The 21,435-nt window shown below is 29.2% G+C and overlaps 1 protein-coding gene across 1 annotated transcript; it reads right to left on the reverse strand.

Annotated features, from left to right (window-relative positions):
- Window positions 1–2,593: 2,593 nt before the first annotated feature.
- Window positions 2,594–16,877, reverse strand: LOC135951014 (protein nubbin-like). Its single transcript, XM_065500562.1, has 5 exons — window positions 16,624–16,877; window positions 10,111–10,155; window positions 3,806–5,159; window positions 2,869–3,345; window positions 2,594–2,732 (listed from the first exon to the last, which is right to left on the reverse strand). The coding sequence occupies exons 1-4, from the start codon at window positions 16,757–16,759 to the stop codon at window positions 3,054–3,056; spliced, it is 1,827 nt and encodes a 608-aa protein (XP_065356634.1). The 5' UTR covers window positions 16,760–16,877; the 3' UTR covers window positions 2,594–2,732; window positions 2,869–3,053.
- Window positions 16,878–21,435: the final 4,558 nt, after the last annotated feature.

A 21,435-nucleotide genomic window follows, 5' to 3' on the forward strand; every position in this document is an offset into this window, starting at 1 on the left:
ATGGCCATACGAATTTTTTTTCCTCAAGGTGGATTTTTATCACATTTTCTATATTTTAGCACGGTTATATCTCGTATACCGTACGGAAAATCTCTTTTGTGGCTGAAGCAAAGTTGTAGATATTGAATAGTAGAAAAAAAGTACGGAACATACCTACCCGAAAAAGGTGCATCAAGTGCCTTAAAAATCGCAAAAATGCCCATTTTTTTAAATTTGTTTACCAATTTTTCACCTTATTTGCTCAATAGCTGGATTACAAATCCAATTATGGACTGATCACCATGAAATTAGGTCGTGTGATTTATGTGTATATAAAAGTTATTTATCATGAATTTTGTATGTATACCATAATTTTTAACAGATTTATTCACTTCAAAGTGATTTTCGGAAGCTGGTCTTATATGGGAGCTATGAATAATTATGGACCGATCATAATAAAATTTTTTGACATGAATTTTGTATATATAAAACTTATTTGGAGCGAAATTTGTGTATATACATATATAAATTAAACATTTATGACCGATAAAGTCCAATTTTGGGAGGACATTTGTATGGGGGCTATGTGAAATAATGAACCGATTTCAGCCAATTTCAACAGTTTTCGTCCTTGGGCCGAACAAATTATATGTAACGAATTTGTTTATGATCGGTCCATAATTAGTCATAGCTCACATATAAGACACGCTTCCGAAAATCATTTTAAAGTGCATAAATCTGTAAAAAATTATGGTATACATACAAAATTCATTATAAATAACTTTTATATAGACATAAATCACACGACCTAATTTCATGGTGATCAGTCCATAATTGGATTTGTAATCCAGTTATTGTGCAAAAAAGGTGAAAAATTGGTTAAAAAATTTTAAAAATGGGCATTTTGGCGATTTTTAAGGCACTGGATGCATCTTTTTCGGGTAGGTATGTTCCGTACTTTTTTTCTACTATTCAATATCTACAACTTTACTTCAGCCACAAAAGAGATATTCCATACGGTATACGAGATATAACCGTGCTAAAATATAGAAAAAGTGATAAAAATCCACCTTGAGGAAAAAACATTCATATGGCCATTAAATTAATACGGCAGCCAACTTGACAAAACTAATGATGCAGAAGTTCTTATTTTTGGGGCTACTTTCATGTGCAATTGTCAGAATTGAGTCCCAAAATCATGTGTTGTACTGTGTAATTATATAGCTTTTGTTTATATATATATTTCAAATCTGAATGAACATTTCAGTTGTAATATTATCAAAAATTATTTACATGATTAAGATAATATTAGAAGGAAATGTTATACAGGTTTTGAACTTAAAAATGTTTGTCAAATTAGAAAATTTTTCCGTTTCTTTATAAACGAAATTAATGTTTTACAATGGCAATCGTTACTATTTCCCATTGCAAAAGGGCCTTGCAAATTTCTAAATTTGATTCGTTGAAAAAATATGCATTGAGTTTTAATTTTTGGTACTTTTTTGTTATATTTTTTGTAAAAGTGCTTAAATTAACTGCTCCAATGAAAACTATTTAAAAATATAGTAGATTTTTTAAAGAGACTTAGTTTAATTTCCTGGTACTTTATTTATGTAACTTTTAAAAAGTACTAATAAGTACCTATTAGCTCTAAAATTATCTTCTTCAATACTAGTATATTTGTATATAGGAGACTTTAAAGCAATTGAGTTTTAGTTATTGGTACTTTTGTGTGGAACATTATTTAAGTACCTTTTCAAATATACTAAAAAAGTACCAATTAGTAGCTCTCATGTTATCATATACAATGCTACCATATTTGTATATAGGATATCATAAAGCCATTGACTTTAAATTTTTGGTACTTTTTTTAGGAACCTTGTAAAAAATAGTACCAAAAATTAGCTCGTTAATTATCCTTGACAATGCTATATCATATCATTTTTAATCGTTACTAATACAATGAAAAATAACATTAGAAAATGTTTATAATTTCTATAGAAATTTTATCAATTTTAACCATTAGATAAAATTTGAAGGAAATTTACATTTATCAGCAGATTTGTGGAAACCCAAAATGTTAATTATGTTTTGCATTTGTTTTAATTTAATTAATTTTTAAATTGGTATAAAGATGTTTATTCAAGTAAATTATTACTCGTTTAACTGATTTTAGATTTAACTTTCACTATGATTGGCTACAAGCTGAATAAAGTTTAACCCACCAGTGGTGCAACAGTAAACACATTTACTAAATATTGTTGTACAAATGTATGAATTTTAGATTTTTTTTGCAAATGATTTCAATTCATAAATATTTCAATAAATTTTTGAAATTTTCCTAAAAAAAATTTTAATATTTTAAAATTTTCCTATAAATTAACAATTTAATGACTATTTATCTTGTTATGTTGTTACTAAAAAGATATTTGTTAAGTAAAAAACCAAAAAAAAAAATTCTTTTAAGTTTTTAAATTCATTAAAACGTTTGCTTTTAAACCCTAATTTTATGTACATAAGTATTAATGTTAACAACTGGTGAACCATAAATAAATAGTTTTTTTTTCTTTTAAACTATTTCAAATTAATTTAATTGTTTTACTTACATTATAATTCGATTTTAAGACTCAAATGTGTGTGTGTGTTTTTTTAAGTTTTAACTAAAAATTCTAAGACATTTAATTAAAATTTTTAAGTATTATAAAATAATGTTCAGATCTAAAACGTCTTTCAAAGATTTTAAATTATGAAATCTGCAAAGAAAAAAAAAGAAAAGGAAACATTGCTTAGTTAAAAAGGAATCAAATATAAAAATTAAAGCTCTTACTCATAATGAGAGTTAGGTTTTATTATATAAAATTAAAAAAAAAAATATTTAAAATTTCTTACCTTTTTTGTCTTCAATTGTTGTCCTTATTACTTATTTATTATTCAAAAAATTATATTTCTTTCCTGTTTTTATTTGTTGCTTAAAACGATGATTTTTATATACAAAATTTTAAAATTCGATTGCCTCATTGCCCGTTATTTTTTTCAATACTGTATGCTGACTGCACTGCTTCTCTTTCTCCCCCTTACATCATCATGTACGGTGACTCGTCTCCATTGTCGGGACTATCTAGAGAGGGATTGATACGTTTCTCTTTTTGGCGACGATTACAGAACCACACTCTCACCACCTCTTTTTCCATGCACAAACGATCGGCCAATTGGGTGATCTCTTCACTAGTTGGTTTTTGATTTAACATAAAAGATTTTTCGAGGGCTCCACGTATGGAAGTTTCAATGGAGGTTCGCTTCTTGCGTCGTCTACCCATGATTTCGGGTGTGGTAACGGTAGTTTGCAGGGCAGCGGGATCAAAAATACTAAAAGGAGACATAAATAGAACAAAAATTAATATAAATTCCAAAATATACTAAAACTATGTGTATCAACTCGATATAAAAAATTTCAATTCATAAATGAAATAAAATGTTCGAGATTTTTTATGGAGTTCTTATGGAGACAAACTCTATCAAAGTTAAAAGTTATAAATAGAAATACATGTTGTTTTAGAAAAAACATAAAATGTTTCGAGCTTTTCTCACATTACGGTTTATAACTTTATGCCTATGTAACCGATATTGATAAATTTCAATAGAAGAATTCCTAGAACAATTATACAAATTCACAGTAAATATTTTTAATTTTGGTTTTGTATTTTGGAGACCGACATAAGATCGACATATAATATCTAGACCCTTGTGGTTTTAGAATATTTCTTAGTGTGGCTGGATTTATCTAATTCCTATCAGAAAACTTATTCTAAACATTGCAGATACTTACCCTCCGGTCGCTTGTATTGTACGATCTGCATCATCCAACCATTTCTGCAGCAGCGGCTTCAATTTGCACATATTCTTAAAGCTCAAATTCAAAGCTTCAAAGCGTGATATGGTGGTCTGTGAGAAATCATTGCCATACAATTTACCCATGGCCAGACCCACGTCGCCCTGAGTAAAACCCAGCTTTATGCGTCTCTGCTTAAAGGTCTTGGCAAACTGTTCCAATTCCTCCAGGTCGGTAGTCTCTTCGGGTGATGGTTCTGGAGCTCTAGGAGCATTAGCCAAATTTTTGGGCATTTGCGGTGTTTGTGGACCGCCACCACCGGGTGTATTGGGAGTTAATAGGCCGCTTACCTTTATGGAACCCGAGCTATTGGAGGGTGGTGGTGTCTGATGGGAATTATGCGACATATGACTGGAGGCGTATATAGAGGGTAGGGGTGAAGTGGCCGGACTGTGCATGGGACTACGATGTGTGGGCGTTGAAGTGTGGTGTTGATGATGATGATTTTTCAATTGTAGAGGTTCATGTGTTGCTGCTGTTGATGTGCTAACATCACTGCGATCATGTTGTAGTTCCTGTTGTTTCTGTAAAGCCTGCAACTGTAGGCCAGCCTGATTCAAAGCCTGTCTTTGTAGCAAGAATTGGGCAGTGGCCATTTGGGCAGCCACTGTGGGATCATCAGAGGGACCCAAGTTTAAGGAACCACTTCTTAGAATGTCTAAATAATTTTGAAATTGCTGTTGCAAGGAATGTTGTTGTTGCTGCAGGGCTTGCTGGAATTGTGAAAAGTCATGTGACGACAAGGGAGTACCCAAAGCAGCCTGGGCCAATAAAGGATTGCCCAAACTCAAACCGGCTGCTGCCGCTAGCTGGGCTTGTGGTGATGCTAAAACAGGAGCTAATACTGGCAGGGGACTGTTGCTTAAAGAGGGCAAAGGTAATGTTGATTGCTGTGGGGGCAAGTGGTGCAGCTGCTGCTGTTGTTGTTGATGTGTTGCACTTGTGGGTGAGGCTGTGCAGGGTTTTACCGACTTTACCGATAACGAGGGAGATTGCGAGGAATGCCGGGAATTTTCACTAGTTAAATTTAAAGCACCTTCTTCTTGCTCATCATCTGCTAGTTCTTTGTGATGTTTTATTAGTTTGGGCGAGTGAGCAGCTTGTGGTGTGGCGGGTGGTGGTGAGGAATGTTGATAGTGGTGGTGCAAAGAGTGCAGGGGATTGGAGTGTAGGGCTGCTAGCTGTCTTCGCTTAAGCGGAGGATGTGTTAGACCCATGGCAGGACTTTCGGGAGAGCGACAGCGATCACTAGAGTTGTCAACGCTGGAGTTATTGTCATCACAATCGGAAGCTAAAAAAATAGAAAAAATATTTAGAAGATTTAAATAATTTTTGGGATTTAAATTGTTTAACAGCTTTTTTATTTTACAAAGTGTTTTCTTATATTAAAATTTGTGATAACATTTATTTTGCATTTAAAAGACACGTGTGTTTTCTTTTCATTTCGCTTCAAAAGTATGTAAATTTCTTTAACTTCCTTCCGTCCTTGCCCCTGTCCATTACCAACATGACAAAAAGGTATCAGCAAAACCGTTTGCATAATATTTGTATTTTATTTACGTTTTAAAATGCAAAAATAAAATAACATTTTTGGTCAATTTCATGGTTTAGTAACTACAAATACAAAACTTTGAAATATTTACACCCTTTTGTGTCCACTTTTTCTGTTTGATTAAATGGAATTTTCATGTTTTCTTTTCATTTTCCTCACAGTTTAGAATTGCAAATTTAGTTTTTCATTTTCCTTACGCTTCGATTAGTAATTTCACTTGTATTTTTTTTGCTACAGAATAAATTTAACATACAATTGATTCGGTTTAGGAAAATAGCAGAAAAAATAAACAAAACATTTGAATATTTTGCAGCTTTTTTAAATTCCACCCTCGTTTATTTTTAATACAGTCATTTCCAATATTTTTATTCATAACAAAATACTTCATTATACTCCGTCGTATGTTACTTTAGAGCAACCCTTTTTTTTAAAAAGAAAAATTTATTCACACATTTAAATGTGTGGAAAAATGAAATGAAATTTCATATTCATGTTTATTTATTGTACAAACTCGGGTCGTTCGGTCAGTGCCTGGCCACTCATTCACTTCACTGGGCCATATTTTAAATTAACAGTTTTTAAACCTTTTTCCCTTTCTTGCCGTTCCTCCTCCTCCTGTTTTGTTCTCTGGCTCATAATTGTATGCATCATTGCTTATTTTCAATATATTTTTGCATATGTTGCCCTATGAATTTCGTTTTTTGGTTTTTGCCAATTTTGTTTCATTTTTTTTTTTGCCATAAAACATCAATTTTGATGACTTCTTCTACTTCTATGCAGGGTTATGTCTTCCGTGTGTGAATGTGTTTGAGTGTATTTGTTGCTACAAATAAATATCATACGTGTGGTACGTGCAATATTTGTTATTCAGATGATGTGCAAATTTATTTTGATGCTGCTCCTTCTTTTGACTTTAAAGGAAAATGTATAAAAAACACATTCATATAACAACAACAAAAATGACATACATAAATGCATATAGAGCTGATGATGGTCAGTCAATAAGTATTGAATGTGGCACATACAGCAACCAGGAGCGTGGCACAAGAAAATGCAACACTCCTCGAAATTCAACAAAAAAAAATGTATAAGAAAGCATAAGCACAGAAAAAACAACAACTACAACAATAAGTGAACATATTCTCATTAATCTAAACTAAACAGCAGAATTTATCGGAAAATATTTTTTTCGAGGTTGTCTTACTTTTTGGCTTATAACTTTTATTCTGCTGAACCGATTTTGCTGATTTTCAATAACATATTGCCTAATATAATGCTAAACATTTAAGATAAATTTTAATATTTTTGGTTTTGTAATTTGGAAGTGAGCGTGATTTACACACACAAACAAACTGAAATTGCTAAAACAACTTGCAATTTCATAATGACAGGGAAAACAGCTTCTTAGATGAATAACTAAGAAGCTATCAAATAAATTATTATTACAAAAAAATCGTGGAATTTATAGTTTTGTTGTTTTATAACAAGAATTTGGAAACTTAAAAAATTAAAAATTTTTGTTCTCAATGTTCAATGTCTCAGACACCCCTGCTTTTTCCTTCTAGCAACTCGTACTTGTGGTCATTTCTAAACATATTTCTACACACCAAACTCCCCTATCCACTCCCTTGCCTGGACACTGTGTAATCAACATCATTGGACATCATAAAATTGCTACAGCAACACAAGGGGGGCATCAGTTGTTGGCTGCATGAATTTTACATTTTACTCATGTGCTGTAAAACCATACAGTCAAAAGGGAAAAATTACCAAAATCTAAGCAGTAGACCTTAAAAGATGAAGGCCAAAAAGTAGTATTGTACATGGTATAATTTTTGCATAAAATATATGTAAATTTTTTGTTTGTGTGGTTGCTAGGAAAAAACAAATATCTGAAATATCACAAATACTCGTATAACAAACCATAAAATCACAGACAAATTTATAACAAAAATAATCGAACATTGAGAAGAAGAAAAAACCCAAGAATGAATTGAATGAAAAACAAATATAGACAAAATCAAATGGCAACCAAAACAGAAAAAAATAGAATAGAATATTAAATAGACTGGCTATAAAATATAACAAAAACAACAATAATAATGATAACAACAACAACAAGTATAACTACAAAAAAATAAGCAACAAAAAAGGTGTAAAGTATCTTATGAATACTAACAAGGTTATTAAAGAAAGATAAAATGAAATAAATCTGCTCAATGGCAAAGGAAAATGGTCAAAGTAAAACTTGCATAAATAAGAAAATATGAGACTAAATTTGTATTAAATTTTAAAGAGTAAAATATACTTTGGAAAATCACTAAGTAGTTTTAGTAAATTAAAAATCAATTTCCAATCAAATACTTTACTTTTGTATTTACCCCCAAAAGTTTTTACACATTTTATTGTTCTCTAGTGACTTGAGATGGTTTAGAATTAAAGGAAAATATATCACTTTCTTTGAGAAAACACAACCTCCCATTAGAAATCCATAAACCCTTAAAACGACTTTTAAGACAAAAGACCAAACAAAAAAGGTCTTCTGAAAACATCTCAAACATCTTATACATATTCAAAAATCTCATGTTTGGCACACTTCATTCCTAAACTCTTTGTTGCTGCAACATGAGGAAGGGTTGAATTGAAATCCAATTTATTTACCATCATCAACTACAACTAAGGAACAAACACATTTTTTTTGTTTGTTATAAAACTATAAATGTGTGATGTCAATTCTATTGTATTGTGTCTCTATTACACAAACAACTACAAAACTCCAAATCAAATTGATTCATTTCGGTTTCGAAATCATGGCAGCAGATGTTTTTAATTTGTGTGCCTCAACTCTAAACTCTGATCAATATAAAGAAGTGGAGTTGTAAGTGAAACTGGTGCGTGGACGAGCACAAATCGTAAATTTATCACACGTCAACAGTATATAGTTTATAAAATCCCAATATTTTAAAATAATGTCTTGTTTATAGCACATATTCATTCAGTATTGAATCGTGATAGACACTAGAAAAGGAATAACGAAAGGATTCATGGTTTAATAGTAGTAGAAAACCAAAATTGAGTAAGAAAATCTAACAGCTGGTGCTGAAAAATCTCGTTCATTACAAACGATATGAATTGATTATGATAATTCAAAAAAAATTTATATTTAACAGATTAGAATTTTTTTTCTTTTCGTAAAAAAATTTAAATGTTTGAAGTGAATTTATAAAATAAGACTGATTTGAATTGCTTTTACAGCTTAAATTATTAATACAAAATACAACACGTTTCTTCTCATTAATTTCACTTATTACAATATTAGCAATGTTTGGACAAAAATATCAAATTTGTTCGAAATTGTCTTACATTTTGACCCATAACTTTTTTTCGACTAAACCTATTTGATTTTCAATACCAAACAGTCAGGGACAATAAAGAATATTCTAGATGAATCTCCATTTTATTGGTTTTATATTTTGGAAGTGAGCGTGATTTACACACAAATAATGTAGATATAGCCACATCGACATCGAATTTGAAAAGGATCGAAAATAAAAACTAGATTGTATTCTAGGGCATTCGATGGATATTTCTGTTTTGACGATTACAGATTATTTTTCAATATTTTTATGTAAAAATACCCTAGATTTAACTTGTGGCAAAAGATTGACAAATTATAAATTAATTTTACAGCTGAAATTGTTGTTACAAAATACCACAACAATAAAATCTACAACAACATGTTTATACCCATTAATTCCACTTACTTATTACCACAACAACTTATGCAAAATTAGCAATGTTTTGATAAAAACATTAAACTTGTTCGAGGTAGTCTTACATTTTGACCCAAAACTTTTTTTCTACTAAACCTATGTTGTTGATTTTCAATACCAAACTGCCTAGGACAATGATGAATATTTTAGATGAATCTCCTTTTTATTGGTTTTGTATTTTGGAAGTGAGCGTGATTTACACACACGGAATATAAATACAGCTAAATACATGGATAAAAAATATCTTGTATTCTAGGACATTCGATGAATATTTCTATGTTGAAGTTTAAGAATTATTTTTTAACATTTTTAAGTTGTGACAAAATATTGACACATTATAAATAAATTTTAAATAAACTTGGTATAAAATATTAATTTGAAAACAACTTTTGCAATCCGTATTAAAATATCCAAATAATATGTTTTATTGTGATAGTTCTATGAACTGTCACAGAGTGTCTAAAATATGTAAATTTACCCCGTCCTATGGCAAAGCTATATTAAACTTTTATATGTGAAGTTTTAATTCGTCCCTACCCTGAGGAACTAATGAGAGTCACAGTTCTGTATCGGATCCATATTCTCTAGGATACATTGCAATGTTTGCATATTTTTCTCTTAAGAGCATATTTTTGTATATATTAAAATAAATATTTAGCAAAGTTTAGAAGCAAAGGCTGCAATTCCCACATTTTTGTTTCTATAAAAAATAAAAACAATCATGTATCTCTAAAGATTCTCGTATTTGTTACATACATACGTATTAAATGTAGATATGAAGCAAGTTTGAATCAAATTCAAATAGAAGTTTTTGGGAAAATAAGATAAAAAATAATGGAGATTGACGACTTTGCTTTTATATCCCTCAGTTATTTGTGTTACTTATTGTAAAATATGACTCAGATTTTAAAACTTACCATTCGATTGCATGGGTGATGGAGATCGGGATAAACGGCTAATATCTAAAAGTAGAAAGAAAATAACATTAGAAATCTATTGAATTATTTAGGGAAATTGAAAAAAAATCTTGTTAAGCAAATTTAATTTTTTTTCATATTTAAATAAGTACTTTTCCAAAAATGATTCATTCTGTGTTAGTTTAATTCCCTTAAACATATTTCCACATTTTTGTTGAAATGTTTGAGTTTATTACCATTATTTTTCAAAAAGAACATGCAAACAAGTTATTAAAATATTCATTCATTGGTTTCACATTTACCCCAGAATCGAAAGACTTTATTTTTGTTTTTGGGTTATAAAATTTTAACAACAATCTAAATGTGAGAGACAAACATATGGACGAAAAATAAGTGAAAAAATACATATTGACCACCTGGTCATCCTTGAATGAACAAAGACTCCCTTTTGAACTCCAACAAAATGCTGGTGGTGGCAGTAGTACGTGCTTAAAAGTCATTTGAATTTTTTCCAATTTATTTTTGGTCTCAACAGAATAAAACACATAAATAGTGGCAGTTTGTATATGGAAAATTTTTAAAAGGATTCAATGGGGTTTGTTATATAGTTAGACTAGAGTTTTTATAGAGTCTAGTGTTAATTTATGAGCTCAACAGCCACAGCAGCACTTATAATTTTTATGTTTATGCATTTTGTGTTGCAGTCATAAAACTATTCAACTTTCAAGGATAATAAGGATAATGCGGTAAATAGACAAACATAAGCAGACAATGTTGTTAGGAAACCGAAATTAGTTTGTTGAAAGTGTTTGCATTTTAAAGGTAAATTTAACAGGTTTATCCTATAGCTAATAAAAAAAATGCAACAAAGTTTCTAGTATTAAACCAAAATATCTATCTATACTTTTATTAAGAATTGTTGTAAGGATTCCTGAGAATACTGCGTGCTTTAGATAATTACAATTTTGTTTTGTTCTTGCCATTCTCAACACAATAAACGAAACAAAAAAAAACAAAAGAAAACAGACATGTAAAAGCGTGCAAAATACACACACATTTAAATACCAGCCATTTTCATGATATTTGTAGCAAATTAAGAGCTTAAAGGGAAATTTAAGATTTTCCTGTTCTCTCTACAATATAATTCGTTTGAAGAGAGGGTGGTTTAGCTTATTAGTAATAGTAGATTTGTTGTTACTTAACCAGACTCCCCATAGTTTTATTTATTGTTGCAAAATGAAAAATTTTTCAAAAATCTAAAACGCAAAAATTTGTGTATTCTTTATTCTTTATTTTTAAAGTAATCTGATCTTCTTTGGCTATATCCCTGTTAATATTTTCCAAAAAAAAACCATTAAACTTATAGTGGTTAGAGAGCCAAAGAAATCAAAACCATTAATTGTTTATTGTTTCATTTAATATGGAAAGGTCATTTAACTAAACTGAATTTTACCAATTGTAACAATAATAAAGTTTAAAATTGCTGTATTAAAGAGCCGAAGAAAAGAGCAGCATGTGTGAATTTTTAAAAATATGACCCTTTATATATTTTTATCCATGTATGAATGTGTAGTAGACATGCACATGCATGTATGGGTGTACCCTGCAGTTTTTGGAACTACATCCACAACGACTTTGGTCGTTGTTAAACAGCAACCTATTCTCAAATACAACAAACTATCCTTTAATACGTGAATGTCATTGTTTTTATATTTACTAGTGAAATAACTAGTGACAAGTGGGCGCATCTTTTCTATTTTGTAGCAACTTTGTAAATGTAAATTCAGTTTATTTTTAGGACAGAAATAAGCCACTCCTAGAGAAAAATACCATCCGCTACAATAGTTACACTTTTGCCGAGCGTTATTTCCTGGAGTAAAAACTTCCTGAAGAGACATCTATCGCAGTGAAGAACCACTTGTTAAAATCATTCAGTTTGCTTGATTCCATTATCAACAACATAATGTTCGGACTAGCGATTTTGTAGGCGAAAGTAGATGCAAAGGTAAACAGTTGACACCATCAGCCTAACCTTACTTTAGAAATGAAACTAGTTCTGAAGTCCTTTTATATGAAGCGAATCCTTATTAAAACTGCAGGGTATATTGCCATATGTAGTAGGTGTTAATGCGCGTTTCAAAAGTGTGCCTAACCCGTGCTGAGCTGCCATTTATATTTGGGGGTAGTTTTACGTTACTTAATTTGACATTCTATTCCATAATTTATGTTTTTAAATAGTTTTTAGATGATTTAAAATTTTTTTTTTGTTCTGGGTGTCTGGTTTTAAGTGTTACAAAATAAAATAAGCATGCGTATGTTCCAAATATACTTAAAAAGGCCGTCGGCAATTGGTTAACAATTTACATAAGTAATTTTTTTGAAATGAAACATGCCTGGCAGATGGAGAGATATACGGTTATACCCATTTACACACTGTTATTTTTGAACCTAAAGTTATACTGAAAGTTTAAGAGTATAACTTTAAGTTAAGAAATAGCAAGAGGTCATGTAAAAGTCAAACAAAAAATAAAGTTATGGGTCAAAATGTAAGACTACCTCGAACAAATTTTGATGTTATTGTCAAAACATCAAACTCAGTGTGTGTAAATTACGCTCACGCCCAAAATACAAAACCTATAATAAAGGAGATTCATCTAGAATATTCATCATTGTCCTAGGAAGTTTGGTATAGAAAATCATCAATGTAGGTTTAGTATTGTAAAAAGTTATGGGTCAAAATGTAAGGCTACCTCGAACAAGTTTGATCTTATTCGCAATTGACTTTTACGGTATTGGAAATATTTAAAGTTCATTAAAATAGTAGTTGGTAGCAGAACCTAAACTGAGCTACTTCTAAGTAATGCATTTATATTAATTACAAAGTATGACAAGCAGTATTAATATTATAATACCAAGAATTTACTAGGTAGTTAAAGCGTCATTGAAAATAATCTTATATTTAAAAACTATTTCATCAGCCATACTTTATTTTCAAGTAAACTCTTTATTGACATTCAGTATTTAATCAAATGACCTACATTATTAGATTTAAAATTGATAAACAAAAATATTTATAAAAAAAACCAATCAAACAATGTAAAAAACAATTATTAACATATCTTTAAAAGGTATTAACAAAATAAAGCATTCAAGTGCTTTTGCAGTTAAAAAAACAAAATCAATTGTTACAGAAAATAAAAAACCATTTATTAAAGTTAAAAACTAAAAATTGTGTTAAACAATCAAATAAATTAATCAATAATTCTTATCTTGAAAATAAATAATGCAAACAAAAAAAAAAAACAATGATTAACATGAAACATTCACAATGACAAGTGAAATAAAGTGATTTTAAACATTTGAATATTTCATTAAATAGAACGACATGTGTTCAAGTATTTTTTTCCAGTTTTTTTGCATAAACAAAATATATATGAATAATTTGTTTCTTAAGAAATTCTTATCAATTTATAAGCCAAATAAAACATTTCTATATTTGTGGACAGTTGGTTTTTTTGCAGAATTTTAATTTAATTCTTAAAATCCCAAAAAATTCCGCTAAACAGCCATCAACAAACCATTTGGTTTAATATTTAACAAAAAAAAAATAACACTTATCATTTAAAAAACAAAAATTATTTATTAACTTTGATTTTTATCAAAAATTAAAAACAAAATTCGTTTAAAATTGTTGCTAGAAAGGGGGTGTGTATGGCGCAATTGTACAACTTGTAGTGTGTAATCAATTTTTTTTAAGATTTTATTTGAAATATATGACACATTTTCTTGTGGTTTATAGATAAAAAACGTAACCGAAATTAAAGGTGTTTTACTTAATGGTCAAGTGGACTTTATAACTAAAGTACATATGTGTAGTTTTTTTTAAAAAAAATTTCTTTAGATTACTTATTTATTCATTTTTAATTGAATTCATTAGTCATTAGTTTATTTAATGGATTTTAGTTAATGATGAAGACAATATAATCAATAGTTTATTTCAAAAGTGATGAAATTTTGTAATAAATATTTAAACAAGGTGAATATTTTCTATAGAACGAGGGTAATTCCGAATTTTATCGATGTAAAAAGAGAGTTTTGAATTAATATCTTTCAGGTCATGTATTTTACTCTTAACTGCGCAGTCAGGTATAAACCTGGCCGATTTTTTATACAGTTCATAAATTATAGTCCTCTAAAGTTGGACAGTTCCGGCAAAATCTGATTTGATTCAACAAACTGATAAATAGTTTCAACCATTAGGTATTTCCTTAGGAGAGATATGAAACCGCTGGCAAAAGCTAGTAACATAATAAATATGAGAATCTTTAGAGATAAAGGTTTCTGTTATTTATTACAGAAACTAAAAAAGTGGAGATTGCAGGATTTGCTTCTAAATCGCTCATATATTCCAATTAAATTCCAGTTTTATAATTGAAAACAAAGCAAGTTCTATTCGATTAAGTTCCGTAACAAGCCACAAGCTGTTAATTTAAACCTTCTGTTTCCACCAAGAACTAGTTACATAACTAGTTCTGTGTCGATTCCCTGTCCCCTTTAGGATCTTGTAACCCTTTTTTAAATGTAAACAAAATTTCTTTTGTTTAAAATCATCTTAAAAAGTCAAATTAATATCATCATTATTAAGAATTGCTACTTGAATTATTATCAATGAAATAGGGTTTCTTGACAACTACGGTTTACCCCTAAAAACCTCAATGACTTCAATTAACAACTTTTCTATTAAAGATGTTTGTAAACAATTAAAAGATCCTCGTAATCTTGTAAACATTAAAAGGGTGGCTAGTACAAGAAAAGTACAGGGTTTCTTAACAACACAAGCCTTTAAACATCTTCTTAACAATACTTACAAAGAGGGTGTTTATTATTTAGGCTTCTTACCAATAAACTTATCTTCTAGAAAAAAACAATAACAGTCAAAATATTACCTAAACAACGACAAATATTTAAGTTTGATGTTCACATGACCACTTGAAAGGGATGACAAAATATCGTTCAAATAATATCGTTTCTTAAGGTACTTAACAATTGTAGTAAAAACACAATTATCAATTAATTACAAACTAATTTAACAAGTAAATTATTGGCATGATTTCTTGTTTCATTTTGAAAAAATTGATTTTAATTGAAATTTCTTAAAAAAATTTCAGGGGGTTCCCTTTAATAGGCATTTGCTAGTATCTTATCACAACTATAGATAAGAAGTTTTGTAAAGTTCTTGAGCCTGTGGTTAGAAATAATTGGTGTTTAAATATAGATTAGCTGGCTTTTCAACATGTAGGAATTGTTTCTAAGAAATTTTATAAAATTTAAAATTATGTTTAATGAATTAACTATATATTGTACGATATAATAGAAAAGTTCCTGAAAGTTTTTATAGATTGAATACAAAAGGTAATATTTATGATTATAATATTCACATCTGTTATACTCTAAGTAAAACAAATTTATGTCAATTCCGATTCGATCTCAGATTTTTGTCTATTTTTATACTTTACTGAATACGGGATTAGTCGCATAATTTTAGTTCTGTAGCGCTATACGCTATAATTGTTGGTGAAGAAATTTTGTTAGAACACAAACAAAAACTGGACTTGATAAAGTCAAATATGATATGAAAAATATCAACAGCTCCGTGAACAGCAGTGTCTGTCTTCTACACTTGAAATATGTGATAATGACAGGAAGCTTTTGAAACTGAGTCATATTTGTTGTTATTATAGCCTTCATCATGAGTAATTCATTTGTGATCCTACACCTTTGGGGCGTGTAAATAATTAAAAAATTCTTTTAACAATTTTAAATTTTTTTATACTAAACATTTTCCATCTTGGCGAGGAGAAATTTTCACCCCCTAGCGGGAGGGAAATATTCACGGCTGCTCTAAAGTTTATATTCTGAATCCTTATAGATAGTGGTGTCGATGTGATGTCCGATGGACCATCTGTTGGTTGAAATTAGTTTTTCGAATCTCCCAGTAAACCTATGGAATTATAATCATGTGAACTATAATATTGAAAATCAACTAAATTGGCCTATAAATGGCAGAGATATAAGGAAAACACCACAACTACATCGATTTGATACCCAAATTGTATAAAGCACCCTGATAACGTATAGAACTACAATATAAACAATCAAATCTGTCAGAAATACTTTCTGAATCGATGTAAAATCATCCTCCAAATCGTTTTATAAACTTCAAATAAGATTTGATGTAAATTTGTAATGTGTTGGTATTTTAATAACATTTCTTAGATTTCCTAATTTCCACCAACTGATTAACATTAATCAAATATTTCATTTAAAAAGCTTGAACACTATTTTCAGCAAATAATTATTTAAACTTGCAGAACTTTAGTAGCAGCAATGTCAAACAATTTCAAAATTATTCAGCTAAACTTGAAATTTTTTCTAAATTAAAATGATTTTTAATTTTATAAAACTTGTAGCACATTAAAACGAATTACATGTTAATATTTATTATTTACTTACATCGATTATGCATAATGTGATGATGATGATGGTGGTGGTGATGAGGATGGGCTGAGGTTGGTGTCTTTAATAAATCACGTTTTAGTGAATTATTATCCTCCGGTGTTGTATGCCAACGCAACTCTGACATAACCATTTTCACTTTAAACTTGATTTTTTATAAAAAAAATCTTAATTTTCTTTTCAACTTATTTAGAATAACAAAATTGTTTTAAGAGAATTATTTTCAACTATGTAAATTGTTTTAATTAACACTTAAAGTTATAGTTAAGCACTTGTAAATTGTTAAATTATTTTGCGTTCTTTTAATGATTGAGTTAATTTTGTTTAATTTTATTTTAAAATATTTTCTTTACATCTCAGTTTTGTTTATTACATTTTATAGAACATTTTCTTATTTTGTTTTTGGTTTAATCTAAATACATTTGATGTTTGTTTGGTCTTAAGTCAGTATGATGTGATGTGTTCACTGTAACGTTTCTTTTGAAACTAATTTTCCTTACAAAGGCAAAGTGTTACAATACCTTTGTGTTTAATAAGATTTCTGTTCTCTTCTTTATTTTTGTAATGCTTTATTTACTGCTTACAAAATTCATATAGAATCATTCTTTTTATACAATTTAAAATTATATTTTTATTTTGTTTTTCAGCTACAAAAAAATTTCTTTTTATTTAAGGGTTTATTTTACAATTTCTTTCAAAAAAATTGCAGATTTTTTTGGCAGATTTTCCCTTATTTTTCTATGAATTTTTATTTTCTCAAGGGGTGATTTTGCGTTTTCTTGCTGCACGTTACACATAGACACACACATCCAATTTGAATTTCTTTTGTAACGATGATTCTCTGGTTCAAAATCCAAACCAAAAAGAAAATTTTGGAAAATATGCTCTTGATTTTTCCTAGAGAGAGAGTTTTTGTTTGTTTTTATGTTTCACAACTAAGAAACGTACACGCGTTTAAATGTTTGTGTTTTTTCTTTCTTTTGTTTCAACTTGTATTTTGCCGTTATAGGTTTATCTTGTTGCACGTTATATTTCAAACTAACTTGGCACACACATATCAAGTTTAAAACTAAAAAAAAGCATTTGCAAAACCACAATAACAACGACAACAATATGAAGAAAATTGCTCTCATTTTGTCTTCTATATATAACACAAACACACACAACTTAAAGCTTCTTTGCATTCATGATTGTTTGGTTATGTGTGTGAATATTTACCGTTTTATCTTTCAGTTAAAAGAAAAACTTCCATCAAATATGGATGGACGACACTCCAAATAAGTAATAGGCCTTTTGCTTTTTCTACTCATTATTATGGTTTTTGTTGTTCTTGTTGTAAAACTAAAAACAAAGAACACCTAATGGCCAAATAACCACTTTTAGAAACTCTTTATAACATTTTCTTATTGGATTGTGTGAATACGAAGAGGGGAAACATTAATACCTTCCACATTTAGCTCTCTTAAAAAAGGAGAGCTATTATTCTCTCGCTGTTAACTGCAAGTATGTAGTTAGTTGTTTAATAAAAAGTACTTAGCGGAGTACTTTTCAATAGAATTTATGGGTATTTAAGTAAATTATTGCCATTGTTTAAATAATTTTTAAATATTTCTATTTTGTTGTTTAATATAATTAGGTACTTATTTGCATAATAATTTTAAATATTTTAGACTTTTATAAAACATTGTTTTACCAAATTCTGTCAATTTATCCTTTAATAGTTTATACGAAATTTGTTTGGAGTACGGAAATATATATATATGTATTTAAAAGGTGTTTTTTAAAAGCAATAGAACTTGAAATAGTTAAAAATACACAAAAAAGTAAAATTTTAATAAAAACTATTTTTTTATTCGAAATATCCATACATGGCCTTAACATTTGAAAATGATTTCGTGCATATGGCGCATTCTGGACATCCAATTTTGGGCCAATTTTGTGTCACGAATAACACTAACATTGTTGACCCTAAGGCGTCAAATAATCGAGAGGTCTCAAATCGCACGACCATGGAGGCCAATTGACAGGTCCATTTCCCGAAATCAAGTTATTGACAAATTGATTTCAATAAATCTATGGTTGCGGTCGCCGTATGACACGTAGCTCCATCCTGTTGAAACCACAGCTAGCCCTTTATATGTATATAATATATAGATATACATATTATGTATATCTTAATATTGGATCCTTATGTAAGGTAGAGTCGATAAAACCATATAAAATTCTATCCGTGTGTTGGTTGAAAAAGGGTTCTTCAAAGCTCTCAGAGAACGAACTAATTGGGTATCAATTTAACAGATATTGTCAAGAGAATTTTGGTATTTTAGGAATCTCCCAGATAATGAACTACATACCCTCTAATATGAAAAATTGTATTGTATGTGTTGAAAAATTCATGGATTGATTGACCATGATAAGCGCTGCGGAAACTAGAGAGCAATCGCAGCGCTCAACCTTACAGAATATATCTTTGTATGGAGAGTAGCCACTTGGAATCAGGTTTGTTGGACTTTATTTTGTTATGTGGACTTTCATTCGTTACTTCCGAAATTAATGTTTAAGGGAGATTCCATATCAAAACGGACAGAAAACTGCTATTTTCGAATTTGACATTTTCGATTTTAATGAAATTTACCACATATATTACGGTTCCAAGATGTTCCTGAAATCAATGACTTTTTCATCGGAAACCCATTCCAGTTTAAAAATATCGCGATTTGAAAACTGTAAAATATGTTTATATATTTTCTAAAACTACTCGAAGTTCAACACAATTTTTTATTCCATTTTAAAATGTCTTTAAAATGGTGTTAATAAAATTGTTTATATCCAAAAGGTTCAAGGCCAATTCGTGAACAAATTTCGATGGAGTACGTTTTTTTTATATACATATGTAAATTCATATACAAATTTAAGCACCTGTGTTTTACCATATAAATTGAAATTGATTCCACTCTGTTCTGTTTTCTATTTGCTTAAATTTGTATATGAATCTAAAAAAAGTTTTATATTTGCTGAAGTTTATGTCTATTTTTATTGGTCACACTTATTTTGTAAAATATTTTAGAAATATCTTTTTTGACGCTAAATATACGGACCCTCATACATAAATATTTAGATTTTCAAAGTTAATCTTAAATTATTTTGAACGTTTGTAAACAATATGTACTTTTATATTGTATTTTTTAAAATTTAATTTTGTAGCACTTAAATAAGATTTTGTGAAATTTCTTTCCTAAATTCTCTTAAATTATTTGATACTTGTGATCTGGACAGTTCGCAATTTTTTTTACCAAAATATTCCATCTAAGTCCATCACAAAATTTCATTAAAATTGAAGCTATGAAATGTTTATCCTGGGCCGAATTCTATTATAAAAACTTTGAATATCATTCAGAAGTTGTATAAATAACAGATGACAGGTTTATTGAATAAAATATAGTAAATTTTGTGTTACGATAATAAAATAACAAAATATGTAGGTTTTAATTGTGAATAATTGAATTTTAAAATATGTATGTGCATATTGTATGTAAATGTGTGTAACTATGTATAACAATTAAAATCACTATAATTTGTTTAAGCTTTAAAAGTGTCATTTTTATCTTATAGATCCTTTTTAAAAATCAATTACGTACTTCAAAAATAGTACCCAACAGGATTAATCATTATTTTGTACACAATAATTGTACATGAAATCTTATTGTTACTTAAAATTTCCATTTCTCTGCTAATTCCCCTTATCATTCACAAAAACAATAAAACAAACTTGTCTTTGCAGTGCCTTTGCTAAATTCCCCACTTTAACAAACACTAACTAACATTTACAGAGCTGTATAATCACTCTCTCTCTCTCTCTTAGAGCTCTCCTACTCATGGCTGCTATTGGTTTGTTTCGTTTTTTTTCTGTGCCTTACAGACGTAAACTCTCTGCTTGCTCTCTGCTTATATTAAAAAAACTCTGTAAACAAGCAAGAGTATGATGTTTGTTGTTGTTATATTTTATTTGATTTTATTTTAATACTCGTCGTTTGTACTCATACAATTTTTATTTATTTTAAAACACATTGTTGTTGTCATGACCGTTATGAGTTTTTTAAAAGTTATAATGTGTGTGCATTTGTGTGTGTGAGTATGCATAAGCGCCTCTTTGAATGAAAATAAAATTTTTGAATGTTGGCTCTGTGTGTTGTTGTTTTGTGTGCTGGGTAGGTGTGGCTTAAAATTTAAATTTTTTACCGTTTTTGTTGTTGCTGCTGCTGCTTCGTTTTAACTTTTTTCAATAAGCTTATTTTTTTTAAAGCCTTATAATGTGGGGGGATTTTAAGTTGCTTGCTGTTGTTGTTATTTATGCACGTACAGATACATATGTACGGGTTTGTGTGTTTGGTTGTTTTTGTGTTTTTTTACTTCCACTGTCATATTTAAAATATGATTTTTTATGAGTTCGTTATTTGCCTGCTTCTTGTTTTTTTTTTGTTTTCTTCTTGTCGTTTTGTTTGTTGTTGTGTTCTTTAGCATGTGCATATTCTGACGTTATGATTGGATCATTTTTGTAGGTTAAAAGTGGGATTCTTTTTTGTGGGAGAAGGAAGGGAGCTCTTTTGAATTTTAGAATTTGTTTAGAAATTTTTTTATATTTAACATCTTTTCCTCATCCATACGCCTCACTTTATTTACTTGTTTCCATGTAGCTGTTATTTTATGCGCAAGGTAGTTTTATTGTATGTTTTATTTCATTTCTTTATTTGTCCTTAGCAGTTGGTAGGATGTAGGAACATTTTATTATAAATTTTATTTTTTAAAACA

This window comes from Calliphora vicina, chromosome 2 (genome assembly GCF_958450345.1).
Source record: "Calliphora vicina chromosome 2, idCalVici1.1, whole genome shotgun sequence".
NCBI lineage: Eukaryota > Metazoa > Arthropoda > Insecta > Diptera > Calliphoridae > Calliphora > Calliphora vicina.

What these genes read in the sequence shown, in the direction of transcription:
- LOC135951014 (XM_065500562.1), bottom strand. Translation starts at nt 16,759, where the DNA reads ATGGTTATGTCAGAGTTGCGTTGGCATACAACACCGGAGGATAATAAT. An exon ending in ATCACCCATGCAATCGAATG is followed by an intron (nt 5,160 to 10,110) that starts GTAAGTTTTAAA and finishes CTATTTTTTTAG; the next exon opens with CTTCCGATTGTGATGACAAT. An exon ending in ACAATACAAGCGACCGGAGG is followed by an intron (nt 3,346 to 3,805) that starts GTAAGTATCTGC and finishes GTCTCCTTTTAG; the next exon opens with TATTTTTGATCCCGCTGCCC.